This window comes from Bos mutus, chromosome 1, assembly GCF_027580195.1.
Source record: "Bos mutus isolate GX-2022 chromosome 1, NWIPB_WYAK_1.1, whole genome shotgun sequence".
NCBI lineage: Eukaryota > Metazoa > Chordata > Mammalia > Artiodactyla > Bovidae > Bos > Bos mutus.
In genome coordinates this window covers 109,198,866-109,214,497 of record NC_091617.1, presented here as the reverse complement: position 1 = coordinate 109,214,497, position 15,632 = coordinate 109,198,866, and the positions used below count along the sequence as shown (strand labels likewise).

General features: G+C 41.7%; 1 protein-coding gene across 4 annotated transcripts in view; it reads right to left on the bottom strand.

Moving 5' to 3' along the window:
- Positions 1-253: 253 nt before the first annotated feature.
- Positions 254-15,632, bottom strand: part of VEPH1 (ventricular zone expressed PH domain containing 1) — a 288,546-nt gene continuing 273,167 nt past the window's right edge. For 3 of the 4 annotated variants that reach the window (XM_070374201.1, XM_070374197.1, XM_005909323.2), the window contains exon 14: positions 13,942-15,530. In XM_070374201.1, coding sequence (XP_070230302.1) covers positions 15,294-15,530 — 237 coding nt within the window. In that variant the 3' untranslated portion in view covers positions 13,942-15,293. Of the gene's footprint in view, positions 1,254-13,941; positions 15,531-15,632 lie in introns of those variants that run through there. The other variant, XM_070374213.1, reaches the window with a different exon arrangement.

The window sequence follows — 15,632 nt, the reverse complement described above, 5'->3', positions numbered from 1 at the left end:
TCTATTTATAGCTTTTGGTGATTTTAAGAGCCAAATGGAAACTTTCTCTTCTTCCTTGAATGTCCCACTCTTGGACAAGAACAGACAGGTTTTTTCCTTGTTCCTTTCCTCCATTTGACATCAGTAAAAGTTTTAAGTATCACAAAACTGATTTGGCTATCAATGAAGAAATAGTACCAAACAAAATGAAACTTAAAAACTTAAAAACCTAATGGACTTTAAAAACCTAAACCTAAATAGAAAATCCTAAATAAACCCTCAAGCTTGGTCTTGGAGTTTTGCATGTACCCATGACACAGGAGACCATCAATGACATAATTAACACAGCAAGGGCAGCAGCACCTGGTGCACAGGGTCCCGAGACAACCTGCCCAGCCCCTCTGTGGAGATCCTAATAGGTGTTGTGGCCACACATTGTTACAATAAATATCATCTTCCTCTCAGCCCTGGGTTCATAGCTGTCCTCAGACCCCTTAAAACGTGATTTAGACGGCTTTCTTTAAGGATGGTTTAAACATTCCCATTTTTAAAGATCGAAATTCAAGACAAAACACAAACGGCACACAGAAATACTAACATCCAAAGAAATGAACTGGTTCACCAGTCAGGTGAAAGTCCAGCAACTCTTTCTTCTCTTCAGCAGGGTACCCAACTTAAATACAAAACAAATAGGTTTGTTCTGGAGAAAAAGCCCCAAACAGAGGGAAAATAGTTTCTAGCTGTGTGCACCAGAGTGACTTACCCTACTGGATGGAACCTGTCGGAGTCCAAAGGATTCTTTGCTCCAACCGCGAAGTGCTGGGGCAGCCAGTGTCACTTTGGTAAACTCTGAAGGGAAGATCCTCAAGACAAGTGGTCCTTGAAACTGCTAGGAACTTACCCCAGAATTCTCCAACTGAGGTCAGTTGGCCACGAGCAGAAAGGTCCCTGGACGGCTCACCAAAACTTGTTACCAAATCCAAGCTCTTACTGCTTGCCACACAGCAGGCCAGTAAATCGAGAGATAAGTTGCTGCGGCAAGGTCTAGCAAGCAAGGACTAACACTTTATTCAGAAAGTTAGCAAACTGAGAAGATACTGGACTTGTGCCCTCAAAGAACGATTTTGCCTGAGTTAGAATTCAGGGTTCTCTAGAAGGGAGGGAGTAGAGTCAAACACTTGCTGGTTCCCGTCAGCCCCTGGAGGAGGGGTGTGTTAATTTCTTCTTCTCTGCAGTTGTTCACCGGTGGGCCTCGTCAGGATGCTTTCTGTGAGCTGAACAAAATTCTTTTAGCATAATACTCATTACCTGGAAGGCAGGGTTCCTAGAAATAGGTCATTATGTATTAAGCTTGTTGGCAACATCCCTTTAGTGATTAATTTGTAAAAGAATATAAAAAGTTCTTCCCTAAAATGCTATGCTATGCCAAGTCACTTCAGTCGTGTCCGACTCTGTGTGACCCCATAGACGGCAGCCACCAGGCTCCCCAGTCCCTGGGATTCTCCAGGCAAGAATGCTGGAGTGGGTTGCCATTTCCTTCTCCAATGCATGAAAGTGAAAAGTGAAAGCGAAGTCGCTCAGTCGTGTCCGACTCTTAGCGACCCCGTGGACTGCAGCCTACCAGGCTCCTCCATCCATGGGATTTTCCAGGCAAAAGTACTGGAATGGGGTGCCATTACTTTCTCCCCTCCCTAATATAATGTTATATAAATAAATCTTAGAGAATCCTAATTCCCATTGGAGGATGCTTGTGAAAAGTTGCTTGAAAGTTGTACAGTCTATCTATTCCTCCACTCTAAAGTACACCCCTTAAAGAAGGTACCTGTATATAATGGAATAGTATTCAACTAGAAAAAAGAACAAAATAATGCCATTTGCAGAAACACAGATGGACTTGGAGGGTATTACGCTAAGTGAAATAAGTCAGACAGAGAGAGGCAAATATTGTATGTCACTTGTATGTGGAATCTAAAATATGACACAAATAAACCTATCTGTGAAACTGAAACAGACTCAAACATAGAGAGCAGATTTGTGGTTGCCAAGGGGGAAGGAGGGTAGCAGAAGGACAAATTGGTAGTTTGGGGTTGGCCGATGCAAGCTATTACATATATTAGTAGAATGGATAAACAATAAGATCCTACCATATAGCACAGGAAACTAGATTCAATATCCTGTGATAAACCATAATGGAAAAATGGAAAAAATAGAAAAAAGAATGTATATGTATGTATAAAGAATCACTTTGCAGTCCAGCAGAAATTAACACAACATTGTAAATCAACTACACGTCAATCAATGCATCTTTGACTTAATTACATCTTACCACAGCCTGATACTGTTTGACACTCATAGTTTGAGCCCCTCACCCGAATTACTTTTACTTGTTTGGTATACCAGTGTTGCACTATTGGTTTTCAGTGCAGAACGTTATTTTTGAAAATCAATAACAATCAATCTATTAACCGATAGGCTTTTTAAAAATCCTTGAAACTGGTTTTTGCCCTCCCCCGCCACCCCTACCTCCTCATTCAGGCTTCAGGAAACATTCACTGCCTTAGAAAAGGGATTCGAAAAGAAGTTAGAGAGAAATAACAGTGAATTGTCAGCCTCTGAATTTCAGAATGAACTTGCTAGCCTCATAGCAGAGATAATACTTTCAGAAAATAGGATTTTAAGCCTCTCAAGTAGCAATTTTGAGGTTAAAAACCTCATGACCGTGAGGAACTAGGATATGAACCTTGTTGCATAAATAACACATTTGGGGATGTTGTGGGGAAGGGGGCTAGGAAAAACCTGAATGGATGGAGACTACTCCTGCTGCTGCTGCTAAGTTGCTTCAGTCGTGTCCGACTCTGTGCGACCCCAGAGATGGCTGCCCACCAGGCTCCCCCGTCCCTGGGATTCTCCAGGCAAGAACACTGGAGTGGGTGAGACTACTCCTAGTTGACTGAATTTCCCCCAACTAGACTAAGATGACATTTTTTTCATCAGGTGATTTGGGACCCAGGGTTCAAGGCATAAATTAAGTAAAATACAAAGTACTAAAACCAGGCTTCCCAGGTGGCACTAGTGGTAAAGAACACACTTGCCAATGCAGAAAACATAAGAGATGGGTTCAATCCCTGGGTCGGGAAGATTCCTTGGAGGAGGGCATAGCAACCTACTACAGTATTTTTGCCTTGGAGAATCTCATGGACAGAGGAGCCTGGTGGGCTACAGTCCATATGGTCTCAGAGTCGGACACAACTGAAGCAATTTAGCATGCACAAAGTAATAAAGAAAATCACATTCTTTGCCTATTTGAAGTCATGAGGGTGTTTGTACCCTTACACATCTTTGTGAAACATACTCTTGCCCTGAGCGGGAGATATGGAAGGTTGTTGCTATATCAGAGTTCTCTTGGGGAGGCCCCACAGGAAAAAATTCTTGGGTCTCAATATTGGGAGTATTTTCTTCCTCTGGGCAACCGGCTTATTTTTAGTCTGGGAAACTGACTCATGGATCTGAGTGAATGCCTCTCCTAATTCTGGCTGCATGGAAGCAGGGAGTCAGCTCTGAGCCCCATCTGCCTTTTGCAGTGGGGAGTGCCTCACAGCACCCATTTCATCTGCTACTGTCAGCCTGGTGACTGTTTCTCCTGCCTGTTTCCTTCTGCGCTATGCCTTTATTTACTCTCAGTCTGGCTGGACTTTCTGGGTAGCGGACCCTGAGACAGAATTTAAGGTTCAAAATATTTATTAAGGTGTACCCTTGGAATCAACATTTATGGGAGGAAGTGGAGAAAAATCAAGATTGGGGAGGGGGAAAAGTTTAGCTTTGATGTAGCCCCAGTGATAGCCTCAGCTGACCCCAGGGAGGGCTCTGGAGGTAGAATGACCCTTCTTTTGTTGTCGTGTCTGACCCTTAGTTCAAATTTGTGCTGCAGCACCAAGTTCTTCACTGGAGAAGGGTCTTGGTAATGCATTAGTGCTATAGACTGAATGTTTGTGTCCCCTGAAATTCATGTGTTGAAATCTAGTCTCTGATGTGATGGTGTTTGGAGGTGGTACCTTTGGGAAGGAATCAGGAGATGAGAGCACAGCCCTCATGAATGGAATGAGTGCCCTCATAAAAGAAACCCAGAGAGCTCCCTCACTCATCCGCCACATGAGGATACAACAAGAAGATGGCCATATGTGAACCAGAAGCAGGACCTCACCAGACACTGAATCTTCTGGCCCCTTGTTCTTGCTTGGTATTTCAGCCTCCAGAACTGAGAAACAAATGGCTGTCATTATATGTCACCCAGTCCAGGGTGATTTGTGAGAGCAGTCTGAATGGACTAGCACAGTCAGTGTCCACCACAGTTATTTTTAAAATCTACAACACATTTTTTTTGTTGTTGTTAAAAAAAGTCATAAATAACTTTTGGAACAAGGGCACAAATAAGTCATTAAAAATAAGTGATCCTGTCCTCATTCTTGCTTACTTATGTTGTCTCTTACTTTATCTTTGATCCTGAGCCTTTGCAACTTGGTTCCCTAAAACTAAAATGCGCTCTCTCCTCTTTGACTGGAGAGTGTGAAAAGACAGGTCTACTGGAGAAGAAAACTGGATTCCTTCTTCAAGGCCCAGGATATTATCATCTCTTCTCTGGAAGAGGGTTTGCGACCCCGCCACATTGTCTGCTGCCTCCTTCTCTGTCTCTGCCAAGCCTGTGACATCACACTGTCATTATCCCTCCTCTGCAGACAAGACCACCTTCAAACTGACCTCCTCTGAGTGTTCTCTTTACAGAACTGTGCTACCACCTAATCGAGTGGTGTCAGAATCCAGAGAGTGGATTCCTATTCATCTCCAAGTCCTATAATTTTTATTTCAAAAATACCTCACCAACCCTCCATTTCTATTTCCAGTGCCACCCACTCCTTACAGTCTCTTGCCTGTACTATATTAGTAGCCTCCTATCTTTCTCCCAGTCTCTATTCTTGCTTTCCCAACAACCCATTCTCCACACAGCAGCTGGGGGACTTATAAAACTGCTGCTCTAATCATGTCACCCTAGTTTAAGCCTGCCAATAGCTCTCCCTCTGGGCTGCATGACTTGCCCATCTCCCCATCTCACCATCCTTATCAGTGTTCCTCTCCTCTCTGCTGTTTTCTGGACACGCTGGCCTGCTTTGATACGCCAATGGACTGTGACTTTCTCCTCCCTGTGATCTTCTCTGATTGTGATCTTCTCTGATTGTGATCTCTCTTCTCTTCTGCTTTTCCTTCACCTTTCCTGCAGACTAATAACTCCTGTTGGTCCTTCAGATCTCAGGTCAGATAAAGAAGATAAGCTGTCCTTACCTTCCAGATGAGGTCAGTCCTTTCATTTCATGATCTCCATCCATTGTGCTTCCTTGAAGTACTGGTCATATAACAATTTCATAATTAATTAAGGAAAGATTTACCATCTTTCTCTTCTACTAGAATATAAATTCCACAAAGGTTGGGATATCTTGATGACCACAGCATTCCCAATGCCTAGCACAGGATCTGAACATTTTTGCTGTTGTTCAGCGGCTAGGTCATGTCCGACTCTTTGTGACCCCATGAACTGAAGCACATCAGGCTTCTCTGTCCTTCATAATCACCTGGAGTGTGCTCAAATTCAAGTCCATTGAGTCAGTGATGCGATCCAACCACCTCATCCTCTGCCACCCCTTCTTCTTTTGCCTTCAATAGTTTCCAGCATCAGGATCTTTTCCAATGAGTTGGCTGTTCACATCAGGTGCCCAAAGTATTGTAGCTTTAGTTTCAGCATCAGTCCTTCCAATGAATATTCAGAGTTCTCTCAGGGAACTACTCAGTGGTGGGAGGATGCTCTGGTGGTGACCAAAATGGGAAGGAAGTCTAAAAAAGCATATATATATGTATATATGTAGCTTCCCTGGTGGCTCAGAGGATAAAGCGTCTGCCTACAATGCAGGAAACCCAGGTTCGATCCCTGGGTTGGGAAGATCCCCTGGAGAAGGAAATGGCAACCCACTCCAGTATTCTTGCCTAGAGAATCCCATGCACAGAGGAGCCTGGTGGGCTACAGTCCACGGGGTCGCAAAGAATTGGACACGACTGAGCGACTTCACACACACACATGTATATATGTATGTATGTATATAACCGATTCACTTTTCTATATAGCAGAAACTAACACAACATTGTAAAGCAACTATATGCCAATAAAATTTTTTTTAAAAAAGAGGGGCTTTCTGCTTTGCTTTACTTAACAGATAAATAGGTACTTATTTACTGAGTCTTTTAAAAGCATCGACAATTTATCAGTCGATGCCTTGGCATAGTATCTGGCATATATTGGATGAGCAATACATGGTTTTGGATGGATACTTTGAATCAACTATTTGGTTGTCTTGGGGAAGAGGGAGTAGAAATTTTGTGTGGCTGAGTGTGAGAGATTAAGACCAAAAGTTAGAAATTACCAAAAGGTAGAATTTTCCAAAAAAACCCCAAAACAAAACAATACAAAGGATGAGTAACTTAACAGGAATCACATCCAAACATTTCTATTGGATGTTTTTGGGTTTGGGGATGATGGGTAATTTTTGTTGTATTTTAATAGTCTTTTTCTGTATTTTCTGAATTTTCTACAATAAATATTATTTTCATGATCAGAAAATATCTATTTAAAAAGCACGTGGACTAGTGGTAAAGTAATGCATTCTCTGTCCCTAGGAGTGCTTGAGCAGCTGGAAAGACACCTGCCAATGATGACAAGCTTGGACCCCATGTACTCTAAGGTTCTTTTAACTCCAACACCCCATTATACTGTTAACTGAATGATAAGTGCCAAACCCCCTCTCTTGGAAGAACTTAGCCTAGTTTCGGAGAAGGCAATGGCACCCCACTCCAGTACTCTTGCCTGGAGAATCCCATGGATGGAGGAGCCTTGTGGGCTGCAGTCCATGGGGTTGCTAAGAGTCGGACACGACTGAGCAACTTCACTTTCACTTTTCACTTTCATGCATTGGAGAAGGAAATGGCAACCCACTCCAGTGTTCTTGCCTGGAGAATCCCAGGGACGGGGGAGCCTGGTGGCTGCCGTCTATGGGGTCACACAGAGTCAGACACGACTGAAGCGACTTAGCAGCAGCAGCAGCCTAGTTTACCTGTCTTACACTCTGTCAGTGAATGACTTCCTTACAAGGAAGCTCACAATGACAGTATCCACTGCAGTGGAATTTGATTTATATTCACCTGAGGCTGATATAAAAGGAGGATTTCTGGATAGTGTAGTGGTGTCAAGAACATGAATACATAGGTAAGGGATGTTTGCATGGAAAAGCTTAAGTTATCCCTCTGTGAAATGTTTTAGTGAGTCCTGATTAAAACGGTTTCAAAATAGCACTTAAGTACACACATACCCTAAGTATTATATTTCATGGTTAACCTTTTAAGATAGATGTTTCCAGACTGTGCTTTTGGTTAAATTAAAAAAAAAAAGATTGACTTACTCAGACATTGCTTTTCTCTCTTAACAGAAAAGACATTTAGAACATTTTCTCCATATTACAATAGCTTTGAATAAGGAGGAACAGAATATTCCCAGAGGTTATCAAGTGTGTATGAGTGAATTTCCATTAAGAACAGTGCAAGACACACTAAATTCTTCTGATTACATGAAGTCCCAGCCTAATTAGATAGTTAGAGCAATAGGGACAATGACATAACAAGACTGATTTCTACAAGCTACATGTGAGAATTGTTTTGCTGTCACAACTCCTGTGTAAAAGAATATGTGGAAGTATATGTGTATAAATGTATACTATACTGACAAATGTGTATTATCCTGATGTAAGTGGACTGGTGGTTAAAAAACAAAACAAGGCAAAGACAGATTCTAAAAATATTCTGAAAGTAAAAATTAGAATTATTATTATTATCTGCCCCCTCCCAAGTTTCTGGTGAGGTCTTTTGGGATTCTGTAATTCCTATTAACAAATACGTTTGTCATTTGTTTGAGTATTTTCCATTTTTATGTTATTTGCATATTTTATAACTCTTTTACGTTCTCAGTTGCTTAGTTGTGTCTGACTCTTTGTGATCCCATGAACTGTAGCCCAGCAGACTCCCCTGTCCATAGAATTCTCCAGGCAAGAACACTGAAGTGGGTTGCCCTTTCCTTCTCAGTACTAAAGTGAATTTTAATCATTTTTATTGATCGAAAGACAAAGGATACGTATCTTCCTTCTATTGGACTAAAGCTTTAAAAAGGTTGAAAAAGGCACCAAGAATTATGTAATCACAATGTGTCTGATTATCATCTTACAGAATAACGCACAAGAAAGTTCTAGGATTTCTGGCTCCCCTCCCCTATACACCCAGAAAATTTTTCCTTTGAAGTAGACAAGTTCAATATGTGCTAGGCTGAGGATATAGAATGAGAGGAATGTCAATATGGAAACTGCTTGGTGAGGCCGGGGTTCTCATGGCAGTGCCCAGGAGCTGAAGCCTCTGCCAGATCTGGTGGCCTGTTCCACCAGGTACCAGGCTGTAGGGCCTGGTGTAACCTGGTGAAAGGAGGATGGACAGGAGCAGGTGGAAACCTCTCTTATCAAAGCACACTGCACAGAGCCCTCCTCACCCAGACAGGTGCCTGGAAAAGCCCAGCCCTGGGGCTCGTCCTGATGCTCTGCTGTTCACACAGCCCACCATCCATTCTCCCCACTCTGCTCTATGCCTCCCTCTGCTTCTCCCTGGGTCCGCAGCTTCCAACTCAGCTCCAGGCCTTGCCTCCCTACTCTTGTCTCTGGCATGACTGATGGCTAGGGCGCTTCTGGATATGTGCCTCCTTCCTGGTCTGAATTCCTCTTCAGACATCATCCCAAGTTTACCCCCATGCTCCCAATCTGTGACAGTGGGTAAAAGACACCATGTACCCCTACGCTCACTCCTGGCATCTTGGTCCATACCCTATGTAGCATCCCTGCCAGGGAAGGGGACTTGGATAAAGGAGCATACAGGGAGGGGACACCAGGGCACCAAAACACGGCTTGTGTGTGGACATTAGTGATCTTTATTTCCATCAAATGATTAATTTTATATGTCAACCTGACTGGCGTAAGAGATGGCCAGATAGCTGGTAAAATGTTTTCTGGGTGTGTCTGTGAAGGTGTACCTGGAAGAGATTAGCACTTTGAGTCAGCAGACTGAATAGAGATTCACTCTAACCAACCCAATCCCTTGGGGACCTGAATAGAACAAGGAGAACCATGACTAATAGAGAGGGTAAGCATGCACAAGAGTGGCTGATCTCATACCTTTGAGAATTAATTTATTGGGGCCTTTTTAAAAAATTTTTTAATTTTATTTTTTAACTTTACAATGTTGTATTGGTTTTGCCATATATCAAAATGAATCTGCCACAGGTATACATGTGTTCCCCATCCTGAACCCTCCTCCCTCCTCCCTCCCCATACCATTCCTCTGGGTCGTCCCAGTGCACCAGCCCCAAGCATCCAGTATTGTGCATCAAACCTGGACTGGCGACTCATTTCATATATGATATTATACATATTTCAATGCCATTCTCCCAAATCATCCCACCCTCTCCCTCTCCCACAGAGTCCAAAAGACTGTTCTATACATCAGTGTCTCTTTTGCTGTCTTGTATACAGGGTTATTGTTACCATCTTTCTAAATTCCATATATATGCGTTAGTATACTGTATTGGTGTGGGGCCTTTTAAAGCATGTTACAAGATTTTTAAAATTCTTGCATTTGCTATATGATGTATTGTTCATAAACTTTTACATACAGTTTTGAATACTGTTGAGCCTTTAAATTAACACTTACTTTTGATCATTTATTCATTGTTTTTTCCTCCCATTTTTACTCAGTTCTGAAATTGGGATGTGTCTTACAGTCAGTGGTGATTTGCGATCATCATATATCGGGAATGACTCTGATCAGGTGTCACTTGAACTTGACCCCAGCTCTTTGTGTTGTAACCTCAATTGAATTATGTACATGGTCAACACTACATGTTTAGTGTATAAACTGCTGGTTAGTATGTCTTAACAAATCATACCACGATCTAAAACTTTGAAACAAAAATTTATTGGATACACAGAAAAACACAGAAAGGGACTGAAACGAATCATGACATTACTTAGCCAAAGAGCCATCAGTGGAGGAATGACCACAGTTCCATATGAGACAGGTTTCCACCTTCTCCTGTGCATCCTTCCATTACCAGGTTACACAAGGCCCTATAGCCTTGTACTTGGTCACTAGCAGAGCAACCAACAAATGTTTTATCTAAGAAAGGAAGATATCAATATGTCATAAAGCCATGTTTCACTCTGTTACTGAAATAGATACCAATCTATAGGATTACATATCACACACCATGCAAAGTACCTAAAGTCAGAAAAAAATTGCTAAATCCCTCAGAATCAATAAAAGACTTTTTGAAGTAAAACACTACTCATTAGATTATTATTAAGGCACTGCATTATAATTTCATTGGTAGGTTTTCTTTTTTCCTTGTGAAATGAAAATGAAAGTCACTCAGTCGTGTCCGAATCTTTGCAACCTCTTGGACTACACAGTCCATGGAATTCTCCTGGCTAGAATGCTGGAATGGGTAGCTGTTCCCTTCTCCAGGGAATCTTCCCACCCAGGTATTGAACCCAGGTCTCCTGCATTGCAGGTGGATTCTTTACCAGCTGAGTCACCAGGGAAGCCCCAAAATACTGGAGTGGGTAGCCTATCCCTTCTCCAGTGGATCTTCCTGACCCAGGAATCAAACTGGGGTTTCCTGCATTGCAGCTGGATTCTTTACCAGCTGAGCACTGTCAAACACCTATTAAGATAAAGGTTCTCTGTTCTTGTTTAGTCACTAAGTCGTGTCCAACACTTTGTGACCTCATGGTCTATAGCCCACCAGGCTCTTCTGTCCATGGGGTTCTCCAGGCAAGAATACTGGAGTGGGTTGCCATTTTCTTCTCCAGGGGATCTTCCCAACCCAGGGATCAAAGCAAAGTCTCCTGCACTGGCAGGCAGATTCTTTACCACTGAGCGACTGGGAAGCCCCAAAGGTTCTCTGCTGGAGGCTTTTACATGACATTTAAGCCTTATGGCAATTGTAGTCTGTAGATAAATTATCCCCAACCCAGAAATGAGAGAGGAGTGATTTTTCTCAGGTTGGTAGTTTAGTCTGGGCAAGAACTAGGACTTGAATCCTCATGTGTCCGTGCGCAGATCTTGTGCTACTTTCTCCAGACTCTGTTGCCTTGGGAGGAATCTCCCTGATTTTCCAACCCATTTTTCTTTCAGAAGCATCGCTGGGGAGGAAAGGCCCCAAGAGGTCTACACCCTGGCACCATTCTGGAACAAGACAACATCTGGGGTTTTTCATCTAAAAACTTAGCTTTGGGGAGCTAGAAATTCTGAGTAGGGCATTTGTGATTTTTACTTCTTTGTAACACACCTTGAATTCATCTCACATATTCTCTTACCTCATCTCAGAACAGTTTCCTAAAGTAGGGAATGTTTCTTCAACTAAGTAATCTATATTTATGTTTGAGCATAATCATAATAAATAAGCCCCAAAGTAAGCAAATGGAAGATGACCCAGAAATGTCCCTCAACATCACCAGCCAAGGATTTTCTAGAAAACCTAGTGTTAGAAAAATATTGAACCTTTATTTTTACCAAACTCCAAGTTCTTAAGAAATAACAAGATGAGAGCCTCACACATAAACATTTATGTTTCCACAGCTATCTGGGATGAAAAAAGTCAAAATGAAGTAAAAATGAAAACCACTTGAATTTCTGACTATGATTATAATTGTATTCATACCAACATATATAAAGGTTTAAACATGTTTAGAAAGTGGTGTCTTCATAGACTGGGATTAGGAACAGCAGCCTTCTTGGGAAAGGCCAGTCTGTGGTAAGCCAGCTGGCAACAGGGATGGGTATGCCACAAACATCAGTGAGAAGACAACAATTCTAGAATGCCCAGTGTGATTCTGAACCCAGGAAAATTTGCCTGCATTTGAAATTATTGCATCATGGATTGAAACCAGAAATATCTTTGCGTGTGTGTGCTCAGTTGCTTCAATTGTGTCCTACTCTTTGTGACCCAATGGCCTGTAGCCCGCCAGGCTCCTCTGTCCATGGAATTCTCCAGGTAAGGACACTGGAGTGGGTTGCTATGCCCTCCTCCAGGGATCTTCCTGACTCAGGGATCGAACTCTGGTCTCTGATTGAACTGGCTCAAAGGCTCTGAGAGTTGTGCTCCAAACTAGACCCTGCTAGTTAATTAAGTCTCACAAATAATTCTACTCTATTTCTACTTGTCTATTTCAATTTTTCTTAATTGATTAAACTAGGTAGGGTTACTCACCAGGTAGGTTATGAAGGTGACTCATATAAACGAGCTAGTAGATTTTAAAATACTATTTCGAAAATTATTTACAATTATGCTTTTTCTCACCCTTTTCCTGCACAACTTCATAGAAGGAGATGTCCCTCTAGTCCAAGGTGAATCACTTGGCTAGACTCTGAATATATGCATGAAGTCACTTCAGTAGTGTCTGACTCTTTGCGACCCTATGGACTGTAGCCTGCCAGGCTCCTCTGTCCATGGGATTCTCCAGGCAAGAATACTGCAGTGGGTTGCCATGCCCTCCTCCAGTGGGTCTTCCTGGCCCAGGAATCAAACCCACGTCTCCTGCATTGGTAGGTGTGTTCTTTACCACTAGTGCCACGGGAGAATGTTAAAATTAAATTTACCATCTGAATGTATACATTAAAATTAATTACCACCTGCCCCACCTCTTAAACTGTTGCTTTGGAATTTTCTCTCAATGAATGCTGTCATCAAGCATCAGGCTTCTCCAAAGCACCTTGGAGTCATCAGAGACCCTTCCCTTCCCATTTCTATACTCCAGCTCCATCCAACCCACTAGTGTCCTGTCCAGTTTACAAACTCAATATTCTTCCTGCATTTTCATCCCCCTCCAACCCCTCTGCTACTGTATCAGTTTAAGTCCTCACCACCTTCTAGTGAAGTGAAAGTCGCTTAGTTGTGTCCAACTCTTTGAGACCCCATGGGCTATACAGTCCATGGAATTCTCCAGGCCAGAATACTGGAGTGGGTGGTTGTTCCATTATCCAGGGGATCTTTCCAACCCAGGAATCAAACCAGGGTCTCCTGCATTGCATGCAGATTCTTTACCAATTGAGCAATCAGGGAAGCCCCACCACCTTCCAAGAACCTCCCAAATCATTTCCCTGCTACAATCCATTCTCTACACCATGATCAAGATTTTTTCTCTAAATACAAATCTTCTTAAAACCTTTCAATACGTTTCACCATCTTAAGGAAAAAGTTCAAAATACCTAGCATGGACCCAAGCCCTACATGCTACGACCCTGCAGGCCTACAGGAGTATTCTGTACTGCTCCCAATAGGTCCCTTATGTTCCAATCCCAGCTGAGAACTTGCTGTTTTATAAATAAACCATGTTCCCTCTTCCTTTGCTTAAATGGTGGGTGTCCCAAGGAAGCTCTTATTAATTCTGTTGTCTAACTCTCCCTGAGTAATTTCATTTAATTCCACATCTTCAGTGACCATCTATATACATGATGAGCCCAAATTTTGACCTCCCAAACTCTTATTTCCAACTTGTAAGAACTTCCATGACTCACAATAGTCTCAAATTTTACATTTTTAAACTTAAATTTGAGTGGTTCCCTTCCTTAAACTTGGCCCCTTTGTATTTCCTATCCTAGTGAGTTAGCAATAGAGTCAGGGTAGAATTCAGAGCATTAAGTACTTAACATCTTTTCTCCATGTTTCTATATTAGGCTGTGTTTAATAAATTTCAAGGAAAAAATCTGTATGTGTATTACAAATTAGCTTTTGTATTAGTTATCTATTGCTATATGACAAATTACCGCACATACTTAATAGTTTAAAACAACACATATTTATTATCAAAAAGCTTCCATGGATCAGGAGTCCAAGCATGGTATAGCTGGGTTCTCTGCTTAAGGTTTCGCATATTTGCAATCAAGGTGTTGGTGGAGAATGGGCTCTTATCAGAGGCTCAGGATCCTTTTCCAAGCTGCTTACACTGCTTGTGGCAAAATTCATTTCCATGAAGCTGTAGAACTCATGGCAGCTTATTCAAGGTCAGTGGGAGAGAGAGAGTCTCTGACTTGTTCACCATATCAAAGGGCTCATCTGATTAGGCCAGGCCTACCCAAGACCATACACTCTCAGTTAACTTGGTCAGCTGATTAAGGACCTTCATTACATCTGAAACATTTCCTTCCTTTGCCATGTAATGCAACATAATCATGGGAGAGACTATCCTGTCCTGATTGCCATATTCTATTAGTTAGAAGCTGTAGGTCCCACCACACTCAGGGGAAGAGATTTTACCAGGGTTTGGGTCATGAAAGCCATTCTAGAATTCTGCCTACCATGATTTAATTTTTTAAATTATGGGTAATGGCAAAAACAAATACATGTTTATAATTTTGAGGTATTAAAATATTGAATGAAAAGAAAGAAAGTATAGAAATTTAAAATCTCAAATTTTAATAGAAATGGCATATATTTTGAAGATGGGGAAAATGGTCTTCTGTGTTTAATCCTAGCTTACACTTACTGCCTTGGCAGGAGATATAGCCAAGTAACTAAACTTTAGATCATATTATATAAACCTAAAAGGAATAATCAGATAAGGAGTTATGAAGGACAGATATTTAATTATATAATTCGCTTAATTTGAGAACCATTTTACCAAGTGTTAGCCTCCTTTGCATTAGGACAGGATAAATGTAATTATATGTCTGTAAGTAAGTTGTATGGTTTCTTCAGTGTTCTTCAATTTGACTTTTCCTTGTAGGTTTTTTCCTTTTAATACTATTGACTACTTTTCAGCAGAATTGCGTAATATTTCCTTAGGACAGGCAGTTCAGGTATCTTTTAAAGTTGTTTTCTTATAATGTACAATGCCATAGGTACAGAAGTTTCTAGATCCCTTCTCTCCCCTTTCTGGCTCCATATCATCCATAACTCCTTTTCTTATATGCCTCACAAAGCTGTTCTGGAGTTAATGCCAATGCCATATGGATCTGAAATGTACCAGGATCCTGCCACTTTTAGTCTTGCTTCCTGGAGAAAACTTTTCCATTGGTGTTTAGTAAAAGACAGCATGACTTGGTGAATTTATTTCTTTTTCTTGACATTGGCAATGATAATGCCATGCCCATTGTATACAACTGGTATGAGATTGGCTTGCAAATCCCTAGAGATACGTGGTTACTTCTCTACTTTCCCTCTCTTTTGCTTGGGCAACTGCCACATTGATGCACTGGAGCCACTCTTCTGCATTCTTCTCATTCTTGGCCTTGAAAACATAGGTTTTATTGTCTGTGAAAATTTCGAAAGCCCGGGGGAGAGAACGATCCCTGCGTTTCTTGGCCACAACTTTCACACTCTGTACTTTGCTGAGTTCTATCGGGGAGTCATCAGGATCATCTTTCTGAAATGCATGGGAAGGAAAGAACATGAGCTGGCTTCCAGAGTATAGAAAGATCTCTGGCTCCTGGAGAATTTTCCAAGAGGATCAGAATCTGTTCACTTC